Consider the following 13614-nt stretch of genomic DNA (forward strand, 5'->3'; position numbering starts at 1 on the left):
TGAGGAAGTTAGGAGTAGCAGTAATACTTACTACTTACCAAGAGCAATACACATTTGCTGTTTGAAGCTGATGAGTAAGGTATGTTGTACAAAGAATAAATGCAGTGTTTTCTTGTCCCTCAGATTCCAGATTACATATGATGTCCAGTACTTCTTTGCAATCCACCTTTGCAATCTTAAAGATAAAAAAGAAAATTAAAAAAAGAAAAGGCACTTTATTCTCAGTACGTTTACAGAAGAAATGCATGTTTACTGTATCAAAGGAAATGGGTCTCAAAACACATGAACAAAACACTATGTCTGCTTTTAATATCCAGAGTTCATACCACACCTTTCAGGTATAGAATGGCATGAGAAGTTCACATATGTTAGTTCTGATCCTTTCTCGGTATTAGTTTTCTTTGGGACCACCTTCCATTTTGGGCAGCTTAGCAAAATACTTATATACAGGCAACAGTCTCTCTAAAACTTCCCATTCCATCTCTGCAGTTGCAGGCATCCCTGTTCTCCTTTTGAAAATTAAAACCCATGTCCAAAAAGGTCAAGAGATGTGAAAAAGCCAGTTTCTTGTCCTCTTTGTCCTAAGTGCTGATTCTGAACAATCACACTTCAAAGCATGATGTTAAAAATAGAAGTGTTTAGAGACAAATCCCATGGAAGTTCTGGAAAGCATACTTAAAGGTAGTACCATGTATCAAAACAGGGCATTAGCTTGGTTATAAGCCAATTATTTTAGACCACAAACAGTAATTATGAAGTGCTTTTACTATTAAGACACTATTTTTAATACATTTTTTCCACCGGATCTATTCCACTTCACAGAATAGGCTGTATTCAAGCAACATCTACTTTAATCAGCTGTTGCTACTATAAACAATTCAAACCTCTTGTTAATCATGAAAAATAATGATATATTTTAACTTCCCATTGTTATTTCTATACCAAACTAATTTTCACAAACATCTCATTTAGCAGGAAGAGCAGAAGCTGGTATATTACCCCAGTTTTCCATACACATTTGACAATGGAGTTCACTGAGCAATGTCAACATTTTCTAGGGTCCACTGACTTTTGATGTTCAACTTGAGACCCATGACCGACCTTTTCCAGCAGACATTTTTAGAGCAATTCAAAGCTGGAAGTTCTTGCAGATGTGTCAGTTCTCATTTGAAGACAACTAGAATGTAGCAGATTATTTTGGTCGGGGGTTTTGTTACTGACTCACCTCTGGCAAGACAGAAACCTCAAGAACTGATTTAAGTGACAATGCTTTGCTAACTAAGGGGACAGACATCATTCCTCCTTGCATGCCAGAGATAATAAACACTTAAAATATCTGCAAATCAAGTGCTACCTCCAGCAGGTTGTGGAAGATGGAAAAGCAAGCCCAATACCAATGGCCACATGAAAGAATTCTGAAGGTGTTGTTCACTGCGCAGGAGAGAACAGTGCTGTTCTAGCTTACAGATAAAAAAAAAAACCAAAACCAAAAAAGGATACTGCTGCATATCATCTCCCTCCAACATCCTTTGCCAGCAGTACCTTTCTTACACTCTCATCTACCTTCAGTACTTACAGGCACATAGGCTTTCAGCTTATGTGGGAAGTCTAGCTGAATACATGTCTGATAGCTCCAGCCTTTTCACAGTATTCTACCACCTCTCTCCACTCATTTATTCCTATTCTTTATAGATTACAATTTCCATCAGCACATTTTATAAAGCAAATTAGGAAAACAAAGCTAAGTGACCCAAACTTTTGTCCTTGATAATTTCCACAATTACACACTACCATCTCCTCAATACTGCAGCAAACATTCTTAAGTAACGCAAGAGGCTGCCTGCAATGGTTTGATACAAGCCTGATCTTCCAAGTCTTGGTTTTTAGAAAAACAAAAATTGTCAGTGCATGTAAATATGGGATGTGTTTCTTCCACAGATCTGAAGACAACGCGGCAGCCTGTGATCTACTTGGCCAGGCATCACTTGACAGAGACCATGCTCAGCTTCCCAGTTCCATTAAAGGAACAATCACTGAACAACGCTACCACTGTTTTAAAAACTACAAACTTAAAACCTACTTACTAGGGTTTCTTAGGCTACAGAATGAAAAAACCCCACATTTTTAAGAGCCATCAGTTACTCCTCACTCAGACTTACACTGCAACAAGACCTTGAACTTCTACTGTGTGCTGGACCAGCAGGAACAGCACAAACATCGGCTCCAGCGACAGGCATGTCTGTGGTGCTTCGAGCAGCCTGTTGTCACACAGCACATTGGATTCGCTCTCCTTCTCACATAGAAATCTGATTCTTTTTGGCCGAACTCACTCATATGCAGGACATTAACTACTGTGTAAGCAACAAGGCAATTTGTTTTCAACTCCTGTTTATTTCAAACTTTGTCAATGGATCCATCTCATTTCAGACCTTGGGTTTTTTTTTTGTCATTTGGTTTCTTGTTGTTGGTTTTTTTTGTTGTTTTAAATAATATTTAAGACAAAAAGTCCAAATGCACAGCTTGAAATCACCCAACAATATCCAGTCAGTCACTTAAGTGACAAACCTGACACTTAGTAAATTAAAGTGTCTTTACTAAACCTGGAATGCTGACCAGCACTTCTGTTATTGTCAGAAACCCAACAAGACCAACAGCTGAATGAAATTTCAGAGACTACAAAATGAATAGTACTAAGATATTTTAAATTAGAATTATTGAAAAATGCTGCCATCCTCCCCACATTCTGTTAACAAGAAGGATGCCAGTTTACTCCTCAAAATTATTCCATGGAACATATAAGCATATAAGATTTATCTTGTCTTTGTCTTCCATGTCATTGTAGTTTGAAGAAAAAGTTTTAACATTACAAAGATATTTCATTTCTTGTGTCGTCATAAAAATTGCCTACCACTAACCTAAGCCTTCTACCATTTTTTTAGTAGGACATCATGTTAATACTCCTTAAAGAAGGGGCACCCAACCTGTTTATCTAGGGAGACTTACCCTCCTTTCGGGAGCTAGATATACCATGAACCAACTAAAGGCAATTTCCTTTCAGCTCAGAGACTGTAAATTCTCCCTAGCTGAGTTGGGACAACATACTCTCGAGTCTATAAATGCAGGCTACTCTTCTGCAGCATATTACTTTATTCACATTAAATAATGCTGCTACAGCTGCAAGAATTTGGGAGCTGCTGCCTCAGAATTTAATGAAAAGATATGTTTTATATCAAAAGTATTTCATGAAGCATAAACAGTTTGCAGGGCAAGGAAGACTTAGGTTAAGTTCTTGTAATCTTCCAATCAAATTAGAAAGTACAGAGGGAAGAGAACACTTGGTTTAACTTAACAATGGAAACAACACAGTAACTAAGAATATTTTTGCAAGCAAACTCATGACAAGCAACTATCCTTTCCCAGTGTTTTAACAAGCTTCATTGTCTTTTCCTCTTGCTCTTTTAAGCATACAACCCAGGAACAATTCCTTATTCTGCAGACAGTGTCTAGAGAGGGCCTCCAAAAGATGACTGTTCTTAAGCTTCCCAGTTGAACTTTTTATGAATGGGATAATGGGCATTTGCTTAAATTCATACTTCCTCAAGTGCTCTAGTCTCAGATTTTTGAATGGTCTTTCACAAAGAAAGTCCAGACTCAAAAACCCCTACTTTGATGACAAGAGATGGCTATATGGAGCTCAAATGCAACCTAGAAAACAATCACACTGACACTGTACAGAGGTGACCAGTTACGATTAAATGAATCAATCTGGCTTTGATTTTAACTGGTTGGTTCATTTTAAAACCCTGTTTTATTGCTACATGTGGCTGGCACTTGCCTTGCAGAGAAAGCCATCTCAGATTATGGAACATTTGGGGCTTCATGCTTTTTGCAATAGTAGAGAGTGTTATTAACTACTTGTTAACTACTGTGTAGGAGAACCTCTTTAATTAGCATTTTAATTGGTTCAATAAAATTGACAAATTCAAGCCAATCATTGGAATCAGTAAGCCAGACAGCAATTCTTAGTTCTGTTACTTTCTATGTTTCTCACTGAGCAGCATGAGATTTGTGTGAACAAATAATTACATAATCACATTATTTGTTATATGTGTGCCTTAGGATCAATTCAAGGTACTAGAAGGTACCAGAAATGCAAGGGACAACTTTATATATATATAGTGTATACACACACACAGAGTTACAACCATATATACACACACACATATATGTATGTACATACATATATATACACATGTATATATGTGTGTTATTGCCTATAATAGAGATAGAAGTAGTTCACCAGCCTTAACTTTTAGGAGCTCAGCAATTTAACTTCCAAGCCTGACCTAGCCATTCCAATCACTTCCAGTTCCTGGAAAGGGATAACCATATACTGTCTAATCTTCCAAAACAAATTCTTCCTCTTCAATCCTCCGCAAGCTACCTTCACTCATATTCACCCTTTTTGTAACATTTATTTTCTTAGCTAAGCCCTGTTCCTCCATCTACCCCATCCTACTCTGAACTTCAACTTTCACTTAAACTTTGTTTCTTTTATTACAGTTAATACCCTCTTCCCCCTGCTGAGTTTTCGGTCATTGCCATCTCTTGTTCTCAAACAGTGCCATTCTTTGAGCTCTTCATCTTTCTTTTTTTTTTCCCCACCTCTTTTCCCCACTTGACATAGACCTGATAACCTTCTCCCTGAGGAAGACGATAGGTAACATGATGATATAACACAATTCTTGCCTTCTGAAAATGAAGCTGGAAACAAATGTGTTTTAGAAGTCTCAGATTTCAACAATTCTGTAAAGAGTGCCAACTACACAATACCTGTGACCAAGCATGCAAAGAAACATACATGCAAATCCTTGTATTGATAATTATTTACATCAACTTTCTGACACTGTAACACCACTGACTTTACACTTTTCACAGTGTGGGCTACAAGTCCAGTTAAGTCAATAAACCATACTGTCTTAAGATACTGCTTTGATGCTTAGTGGCTTCATTTTCCCATAAAAGGCTTAATTAAGTGATTACCATAATTTGATTCAATTCATCAATCTGTGTTGTAGCTTGCACACTTGACTGGCAAGTAAAGTTTTCTGAGTATCTAGGTAAAACAGACACCACAACTCTTAAATGAAACTAAGAAGTGAACACAATTTAATGTGGTTTCTATGCCATTCATCATTAGTAGCCAAGCCAATCAAAGAACATGTTGCAAGTTACCCATATATTCCCAACACCTCCAGTAAGCAGATTGTGTCTGCAGTGAGCTGTTAAATGCATTCATTGCTCCTACAGTACAGCAAACTGAGGGGAATCTGGCTCAAACTGAAGAGACTGTCAGAGGGTATATTTATCCAAATACATATTTTTCAAAATAAGTATTTTTAAAGGAGTGCTTTTTCAATAGTTTACATGTTTGGAGTGTTCTTGTGATACAAGTCTGCTACTAACTCAGGAAGTGCAGACATCAGAGCCGCATTTTTCCTTTTGTATGCGAAGCTTCCCCCAGTTTCACAGAGGGTTACTGAAAATGTGCCAAGTCTCACATTTAAGACTACACCAAAACCATATAACTCTAACAAGAACAGCAAGATTCATAAAATAACAGATGTGTGAGATCAAGATGCAACAGAAGCAAGAGTTGTATGATCGCTGTTATGATTGCAATGTGTTAACACAAATCATTACTATGACTGATACTGTAAGAGGAAGACTAACTGCTAAAAATGAATTTAGAGTTCTGGAGCAACAACCCTAAAAGGGTTTTTGTTTGGTTGGTTATGGTTTTGTTTTGTTTTTTTAAACCCTTCTTTCCTCAGTCAGAATGACTAGAAGAGAAGTAACTGCACTAGTACTAGTATTTGAGTCAGAAAAGACAGCTTTCCAATTTTATTTTGCTTACAAGGGGCACTGAAGTTACAAGTTTTATTTTAAACTTTCAAACACATCTAACTTCAAATGCAAGCATATAATACATACTTATCTACATCAGCAGTTAATACTTTCCTACTGCAGTCTGCAATAGGTCATTTATCTTTTGGAACTCCACTGCAATAGTTTCACTCTTCAGCTTCAGTTCTTAGTATTGCAGAAATAAATTCTAAAATGCTTGATAAATAAACATTAAAAAGGGACTATAGATTACTAACCTCCTTAATGGAGTCTTCATTAGGCAGCATAGAACACACACATGTGATGTAGGCTTGGCGAAAAGATGAAACATTTGCAATTTCTGGAGAATCTGCACACAATTTTGACAAGAAAGTAGCTTGTGGAATGCAGTTGGACTTCATCAAATGTTTTATTCGCATCTGCAGAAAGGAAGGCCCTTCTCGTGTAATCAATTTATTAGCTAGGAAAAGAAAAAAGCCTTTGAGAACACACCAATTTACAGCTGACACTTAACTCAAATTGTCTCACTGCATTCACACTTTATTTTATTACAAACTTGTATACGTATGTTCAGCTTTCTTAGAAAGCTGTGATAAAAAGTGACAGCAATAAATGGAATATTTTATCCCAAACAAATTCAGACCAACTGTGTAGGGAGAGAATGCTGGGCTATAGAAAACAGATACCCCTCCACAACCAAAAGATAGCACCCACTGACATAATAAGGAAGTAAGCCACAGCAGTGGCTAAAGGACACTGATTAGACCATATAGTTTTTTGAACAAGATACCAGTAGTTTAGCTGAGATTTTAAATCTTCAACTTTTAATTGTAGCTTCATAATCCAAAGAAACAAAAATATTTCAAACAAACCAGCAAGATTTTACTAATCATAACACCTGCTATAACAGGACTTCATGGATCAGTTGGTATTTCAGCAATAACTTCTGCAGTCACTGAATTACACTTGTCTGATGATGTCAAGAACCAGTTACATTAGCAGCACAATTTAGGAGTCAAAAGATTTTCCACGCCACAATTGTTGGCATAGAGAGAAGTATTTCTTTAAGTTTTCATTTTGCCTTGCACCAGAATGTAGGGTATACAAATCTGGCACATTCATCTTGCCTTCTGAGAAAAGAGTAAACTTTATGTATGCCCTCAATCTACTTCTCTCTTCCTGTAACGTTTTAGAGTTTTATGACTCACAGTGACTCATGATATGCATTATTTTGATTTCTTTGAAATGTTATTGAATAGCTGCCAACAATTACAGGAGACTGAATCCTATACCCTGCATTGTCTTTCCCAGCCTTATGTTCTCTCCTACAACACCCTGCAAATCCTCAATACCTCTTCAATATGCTCTTAGTCTCCCAAGAGGCTAACAAGAACAAAACCAACCAAATAAAACCCCTTCTATCCTCTGTAATGTAAGGACACAGGATTATTTAACTACTAAAGCATTACTTCATAGTATTTGTAGCTATTAAATAGCCCCATTCCCCATCTTGCTGTTTTCCCATTTCCATTACTAATAACGCTACTAATATGATCTCCCACTTTCACAGTATTTGCTGCAAACCAGAACAGCACTCTCACGTGGTACTCTCACTGTCTTTCTACATGTTGACAGATACCACAAGAGCTCTACTACTACTTAATGTTCCTGCACTGTCAGTTGAAAGCACTCAACCAATATCTAAAACATCTTGCTTGGGTGCTAAGACAACACATTCATATAGCTTGGAAAGCTTGTAGAAAGATCTGTTAGATATGTCTAAGCAGCTTTGTTGCATGTCAACAGGCCACAAGAATGACACTTTTCTCTGTTTATCTGCTCTTCGATACCCTGAAAGCAAGCAAAAAACCAAACCAAACCAAGGTTTCCAAGATTGCCACAAAAGCAAGACACTCGGTAAGAAGTGACATTTTAGGCAGATATTTGGCTTCTTAGAACTGCCCTTTATTTAAAATGTCTAACTCTTTACTTTATGATTTACTTGAGAAACCTTCCTTTTACAGACTGGTCTAACAAGGGATTCCGAACTACTCCAGACTATATGAGAATGCACTTGTGCAGTTACAAAATTCCCAGAAGAGTTCCAACGAGTGTCCTGTTGCCTCTGCTTGCATTGCATGAAAGAAACACCAGTGAGGACAACTCTTCTGGGCATATATTCAGATCTAGCTGAACAGACAAATATGTACGAAATAAAGAACACTAAGAAATCAATAGTTTCAAGGTTCTCAAGTGACCTCAGAAACAGGAACCTACACTAAGCCCAATTCAACATGGTCAGAGGTATGTCAATCGGTTTGTCAGCAGAAACTTCAACCCAAATTAAAAGCCAAAGGACTGAACAAACTAGTTCTATCTTATTACTGCCGAAGTCAAGAGGTAGTCTGAACCATGTCAAGGTTCTCCTGCACAAGAACGAAGAAGTGTAGCAGCATTTAGTAATATAGCCATTGATAAAACCAGACACGTGTGTAAGACACAAATTCATCTATAATGGAGTTCACACAGATACATATGAGGAAATCACTCCTACTAGAATTCACATCAGTCCTCCAGAACAGCTCTTGGCTTGCCACAGATAAAGGGAGTTGGCAAAGTTAGCTAACCATTAGCCCTCACTGGGACACCAGTCAGAGCTGAAGGTTTTCAGTAATATGGACCAATTTTGAAATGCAAGTCCTTTTGAGTAGAAATATACTAAGAGCAGCAACCATGCAACTGGATACCTAACAATACTATAAATGAAAGACTCCAAGACAGGATGTTAATAGGGAATGCAATTCTTTTCAAGACATGTTAGAGATGGGACTAAATGCTGTTTGCAGTTCAAATGTTTCTGAAGTGAATGCTAGCAAAGACTGTAGTCCACCCTCGGCTGCTTTTTTTTTTTTTTTAAGGATTTCTAGCACAGGGAAGCAACATATCCTCTCAATAACCTTAACATGTTTGTCATTTATTTATTAAAAAATACCAACTTACACAACTCAAAGAGAGGCTACCCAAAGCCAGAAAGAAGGATTCTGCTATAGAAGTAACCTTGACTTAAAATCCCTTTTTGTGCTCCTTTAATTTTTAAGAAAATATTTTAAGCTTTTCTCCTCCTCTATATTATTTTTAACTTTAGATCACCACTGAGATTAACTGTGGTCTCATGTACTGTTAACAGAACAGTTAAAAGGAATACCTGGAAGTATGTAATGGTATGACTAATAGATATGAAAAAAAATTCAGTGAGTAAGAGAAGAGACTTTAAGAGAAGACATTCAAAAATTATATAAAGTGATGATAAAAGCTCCTTCTCCCTCACCTCCCAACGTTTTCTGATTCAAGATCTTATTTCCGTAGTCTAAACACAATGACCTTCCCAGCCCAGAGCTTAATAAAGGGAAACCTCCACACTCATGTCACCACTGCACATGCATCTTTTAATGCCTCTGAAAGGTGTGGACACACACAATTCCTCCCTGTGAAGCACTCAAGAAAACATTTAAAAGCACAGAATCATGAAGAACAAACCTCCTCAGGAAGCAATTTCCATATTTTTATGATGGAAAAAGAAATAATTCTTTTTAAAAATGGAGTTTCAAAATATGCAAACTGATGGATAGTATAGCCCAAGCAGAGATGCATTAGCAAGGACACATTATTCAGAGTGCCAGTGAGACAGTTTCATCATAAATATCATTTAGCAACATACAAATACTACTGCACAATGCAATTTAAAATACAACTCTCTTCTGGCTTCAAATCACTGGTTCCCCAACAAAACTGCACCAAGTAATTTAATAACCACATATCATCTCTAAAATCAGATTCTTACCTTCCTCAGTTTCTACTGGTTGCTGGGATAGAATTTTAAGAAGAACAGGATTTTTCCATACTCCTTCCCTTGTGATATCCACCAATATTTGGAGGTTGTTATTCCCAAATTCCAGTAAAGCATCATGTGAATCCTACAAAATGAAAAAAAAAAAAAAAGAAAAAAAAAGTCATTAAGTCTTTCCTAAAAATTAAACCAATGTAATTTTACATTATCTGTCCTAATATTTGACTGTATTCTAATAGTTTCACACCATTCTTCTAAGTTATTACTGTTTTGACATGTTTGCATTGGGATTTTAACAGTACAACATCCTTTTCTAATCCTATAGCAAAACTTCCCAATTTCTAAGTACTGAAAGTTAAGTGAAATGGCTTAACTCAAAAAAACCATTCTGCAGTTGTAACTTCTGCAACTTTTGTTTCACCGTGTACACACATACATATAAATAAAATCACAAAATTATTTTATAAAAGACAAAGGATGATTTTGTATCAAAGCATTTAGTATCATTTAAGAAACCAGAATGAAGACTAAATAGATTTCAAAATGAGTAACAAAATGCCAAGAGTGTAAAATTTTACATTTACTGTTAACACCAGTGAGATGAGCCAAGTCAATTCACTTCTCTGAGAATTATCAAAGCCATCGCTCAGTAGTCTGAGGAAAGTTGTGTGTGGAAAGACCCTTAAGCTACATAGAAAGCAGTACAATGGGAGAGACTCAGAAAGGACTCTCAACGACCAAAAGGGTGAGGTTGGGGTCATATGAAGAGGCAGGTTTCCTGGTGCTTAGAGATGCAACAAGTCTCAGGAAACTTAAGAAAGAAAAAGTAAAGCACAACATACACAGCAGAGACTGCTGTACAACACTCACAATCTACACCAAACTGGATGATGAATAATTTCCTTTAATAAGATGAAAGCATCCTTCTACTGGATACAGATACACCATTTCCTTAGAAACTAATCCATGTCCAGTGCATTTACTCTAAGATACAGGGATTTCCAATCCTGACAGTTTTGATGTTGTGAAGGCTGACCCAGAGAACCTCCACACCGAACAGGTCTCCAGCAGAAGTTCATCCACCAAACCTGTTTACATAGCACAACACTCAGAGTGATCAAGGCCCTACCACTTTTAGTTATGGAAATCTGGGGAGTGAAGGAGAGAAGAAAAAAAAAAAAGAGACGTTACACAGGGAAAGAAGGTGAGAGTCTAACGCAGAAGAAAAAGCAAGTGGAAGCAGATTCCAGCACTTGATGTCCTCAGCAGGAAAATCAATCTAGGGTGACTTGCACTGAAAAAATTAAAGTATCACCATGCAGGATTCCCTAATGCTGACAAATTGAAGCCAGCTAACTGTAGGCAATTTATGGTTACATGTACAGTAAAAATGATTCTCATATCAGTCACAACACATTTTAAGTTTAAGAATTAGTTTGATATATGACAACGTCCCCTAGTTCTAGTGAGCTGTGTTTTAAGTTGGCAGTATTTCTAACACTATTATTAACCCCAGGTTTGCTTTCGATAGCCTCTGTTGTATCCTCTCTATATATCATTATCAATTCCATGTTCTGAATTACCAGAATTAAATGGGGCTAATGCTATGACCACTGGGAATATCAGAGTAACCAAAGAGCCTTGTATCATGGGCTGTCAAAAGACAGCAACAAACTGCATTCCACATTGCAACACATGTGTTTTTTGAGTTCCTGAGTTACCTTCTATAACCAAGTGAATCTACTATGAAAATAGCCAAGACTTACCCATTAACCATTCATAGTAAAAGGCATCTTTGCATTTAATGATTAGATGCCCTTTAATAAATTAGATATCGATGTTCAGCATCAGGTATCAGATGCTAATTTCAGACCAACTTCAGTGTTCTGATGTAACTATCTATGTCCTTTCTAATACTGCAGCAAACTGCACTCCATAAATCTCTGCATGATAGAACCTGGATTTAACTCTTGGGCGAAGCATCTACCCACTAAGGAGTGAAGCTTTATTCCCAGCAAAAGATTCACAAGGGGAAAATTATATCCTTGCAGTGAAGGTTTCATTTACATCGATCCATAGCTGTCGTAAGTAATAGTCTTAGAAGTTTCTTAAAGGACTCCTCTCGAATAACTATGAAACTATACTATCAGACATGCTACTTAGTAAATCCCAAATTAAAGTGAGGTATAGCTAACACGGGGTTCTTCCATCCTCACTCCCTGATTACGTGTATCTGCTCCAAGTATATCATAGCATACTTGTGTACTATATAGAATAAACTTGAGTATTACTTCACCACTTAAGTCTGTCTAGTGGCAAGTTTATATGGATCCATTCATCCCCTGGATAGTCTTGTCAGTCTCTAGCATATGAAATTAAGTGTTATGGGGCTCTTCTAGGAGTTTATGTATCTGGGTGACTTTGGGGCGTTCCTTCACTAAACTGAGAACACAGGCAATTTTAGAAGAAAATAATTCCCAGCAAGTACCAAGTAAAAATTTCAGCAATCAAAAGGGGACCACAGAAAGATGCATATACTCCTACAAAGCTCATTATAGCAACCACCTTTCTGCTTGCTCACCTAGCACACAATGAATTGTGAAATTTTAAAGGGTAAGCAAGAACACCAGGTGGTGTTCTGCAACGCAGGTGTTAAGTATCTGTAGGAGGTCTTGTTGTCACAAGAAGCACAGGGAAGTCAAGGAAAAGTAAAGTATATTTTGTATGTTTCTGTGTAAGCTGGTAAGACAGCACAAAATGTATTCCTGATTCCAGAAACTGGTATTACTGTGCTCCATAGCTAGGCTAATCTTCTTCCTACACTACTCATGACATTGAAGTAACATGATGTCCTGACTAACCTTTAAATAAACAGGATTTCCAGCTATAACCATACTTTAATGTAATAGGCAAGATGGGAAAGGTGGAAGGAAACAAAGCAGTTGTCATTGTTAAAATCCTATGTAAGCATTTGCCACTTTCAGCTGCTAATCAGACTTCATGTCTCACAAGGTTTGGTGCTTGACAGGGACTTGGATCTGGGATATTGTTAGAATCTGCCAAGGCTTGTCCTCAGACCATCACCACCTGCTGCTCACACACCTGGACAACAATCACACTGCACATCCAGAGTAAATACAAGGCTCTGGGGGCCAAGCTGAAGGACAGGAGCACCCACCCGGTCTTCTTTACTTTGCTGAGGAAAATATAAGACTGAAAGCAAAAGAAAGGCCAAGGAAAGTGTGAGAACAGCCCACTAGTACAGGACATCAAGTAACATAGGACACTGAAGAAGCTAAGGCACACTGAGAACTTTGCCTCAAGTTTTACTGTTAAGGTCTGCACTCTGGCCTTGATGGTCCCTATGACTAGTGGCAGAGTTGGGGGCAGTGAAGGGGCATGAAGCAGCACAACAGATGAAATGTTAAGACAATCATGTTGGCATCCATGGTACCAAACAGAAACCAAGGGTGTCAATGGAGACCATGGATGTCACTGCAAGACCTATACTAGCTCTGAAAGGTCATGGCCACTGGGGGAAGGTTCCTGGTGACTGGAAGAAACCACCATGCCCATTTTCAAGACCAAGAGGAGGAGACCTAGAGGAACTACAGGCCAGTCAGTGTAACCTGTCCCCAGAAAGACTACAGGGCAAATTCTCCGGGAAACCACATCCAGGCACTTGAAAAACAAAAATGTGACTGTAGACAGCCAGGATTTGCTAAGCACAAGTCACATTTTATCAACCTGACTACCTTCTGTGATAACAGGCTACAGATGATATTAGAGTAGTCAGACTTAGCAAGGCTTCTGAGTCTCCCATAGTGTCTTTAAAACCAAATTGTTAAAAATATGGAGAA

General features: G+C 37.7%; 1 protein-coding gene across 5 annotated transcripts in view; it reads right to left on the reverse strand.

Annotated features, from left to right (window-relative positions):
- The window catches only part of RLF (RLF zinc finger), a 50575-nt gene that overhangs the window by 14120 nt on the left and 22841 nt on the right, over positions 1-13614 (reverse strand). For all 5 annotated transcript variants that reach the window (XM_075047765.1, XM_075047767.1, XM_075047768.1 and 2 more), the window contains 3 exons: positions 9749-9881; positions 6165-6367; positions 39-175 (listed from right to left, as the gene is read on the reverse strand). In XM_075047765.1, coding sequence (XP_074903866.1) covers positions 39-175; positions 6165-6367; positions 9749-9881 — 473 coding nt within the window. The remainder of the gene's footprint in view (positions 1-38; positions 176-6164; positions 6368-9748; positions 9882-13614) is intronic.

Source organism: Buteo buteo, chromosome 16, assembly GCF_964188355.1.
Source record: "Buteo buteo chromosome 16, bButBut1.hap1.1, whole genome shotgun sequence".
NCBI lineage: Eukaryota > Metazoa > Chordata > Aves > Accipitriformes > Accipitridae > Buteo > Buteo buteo.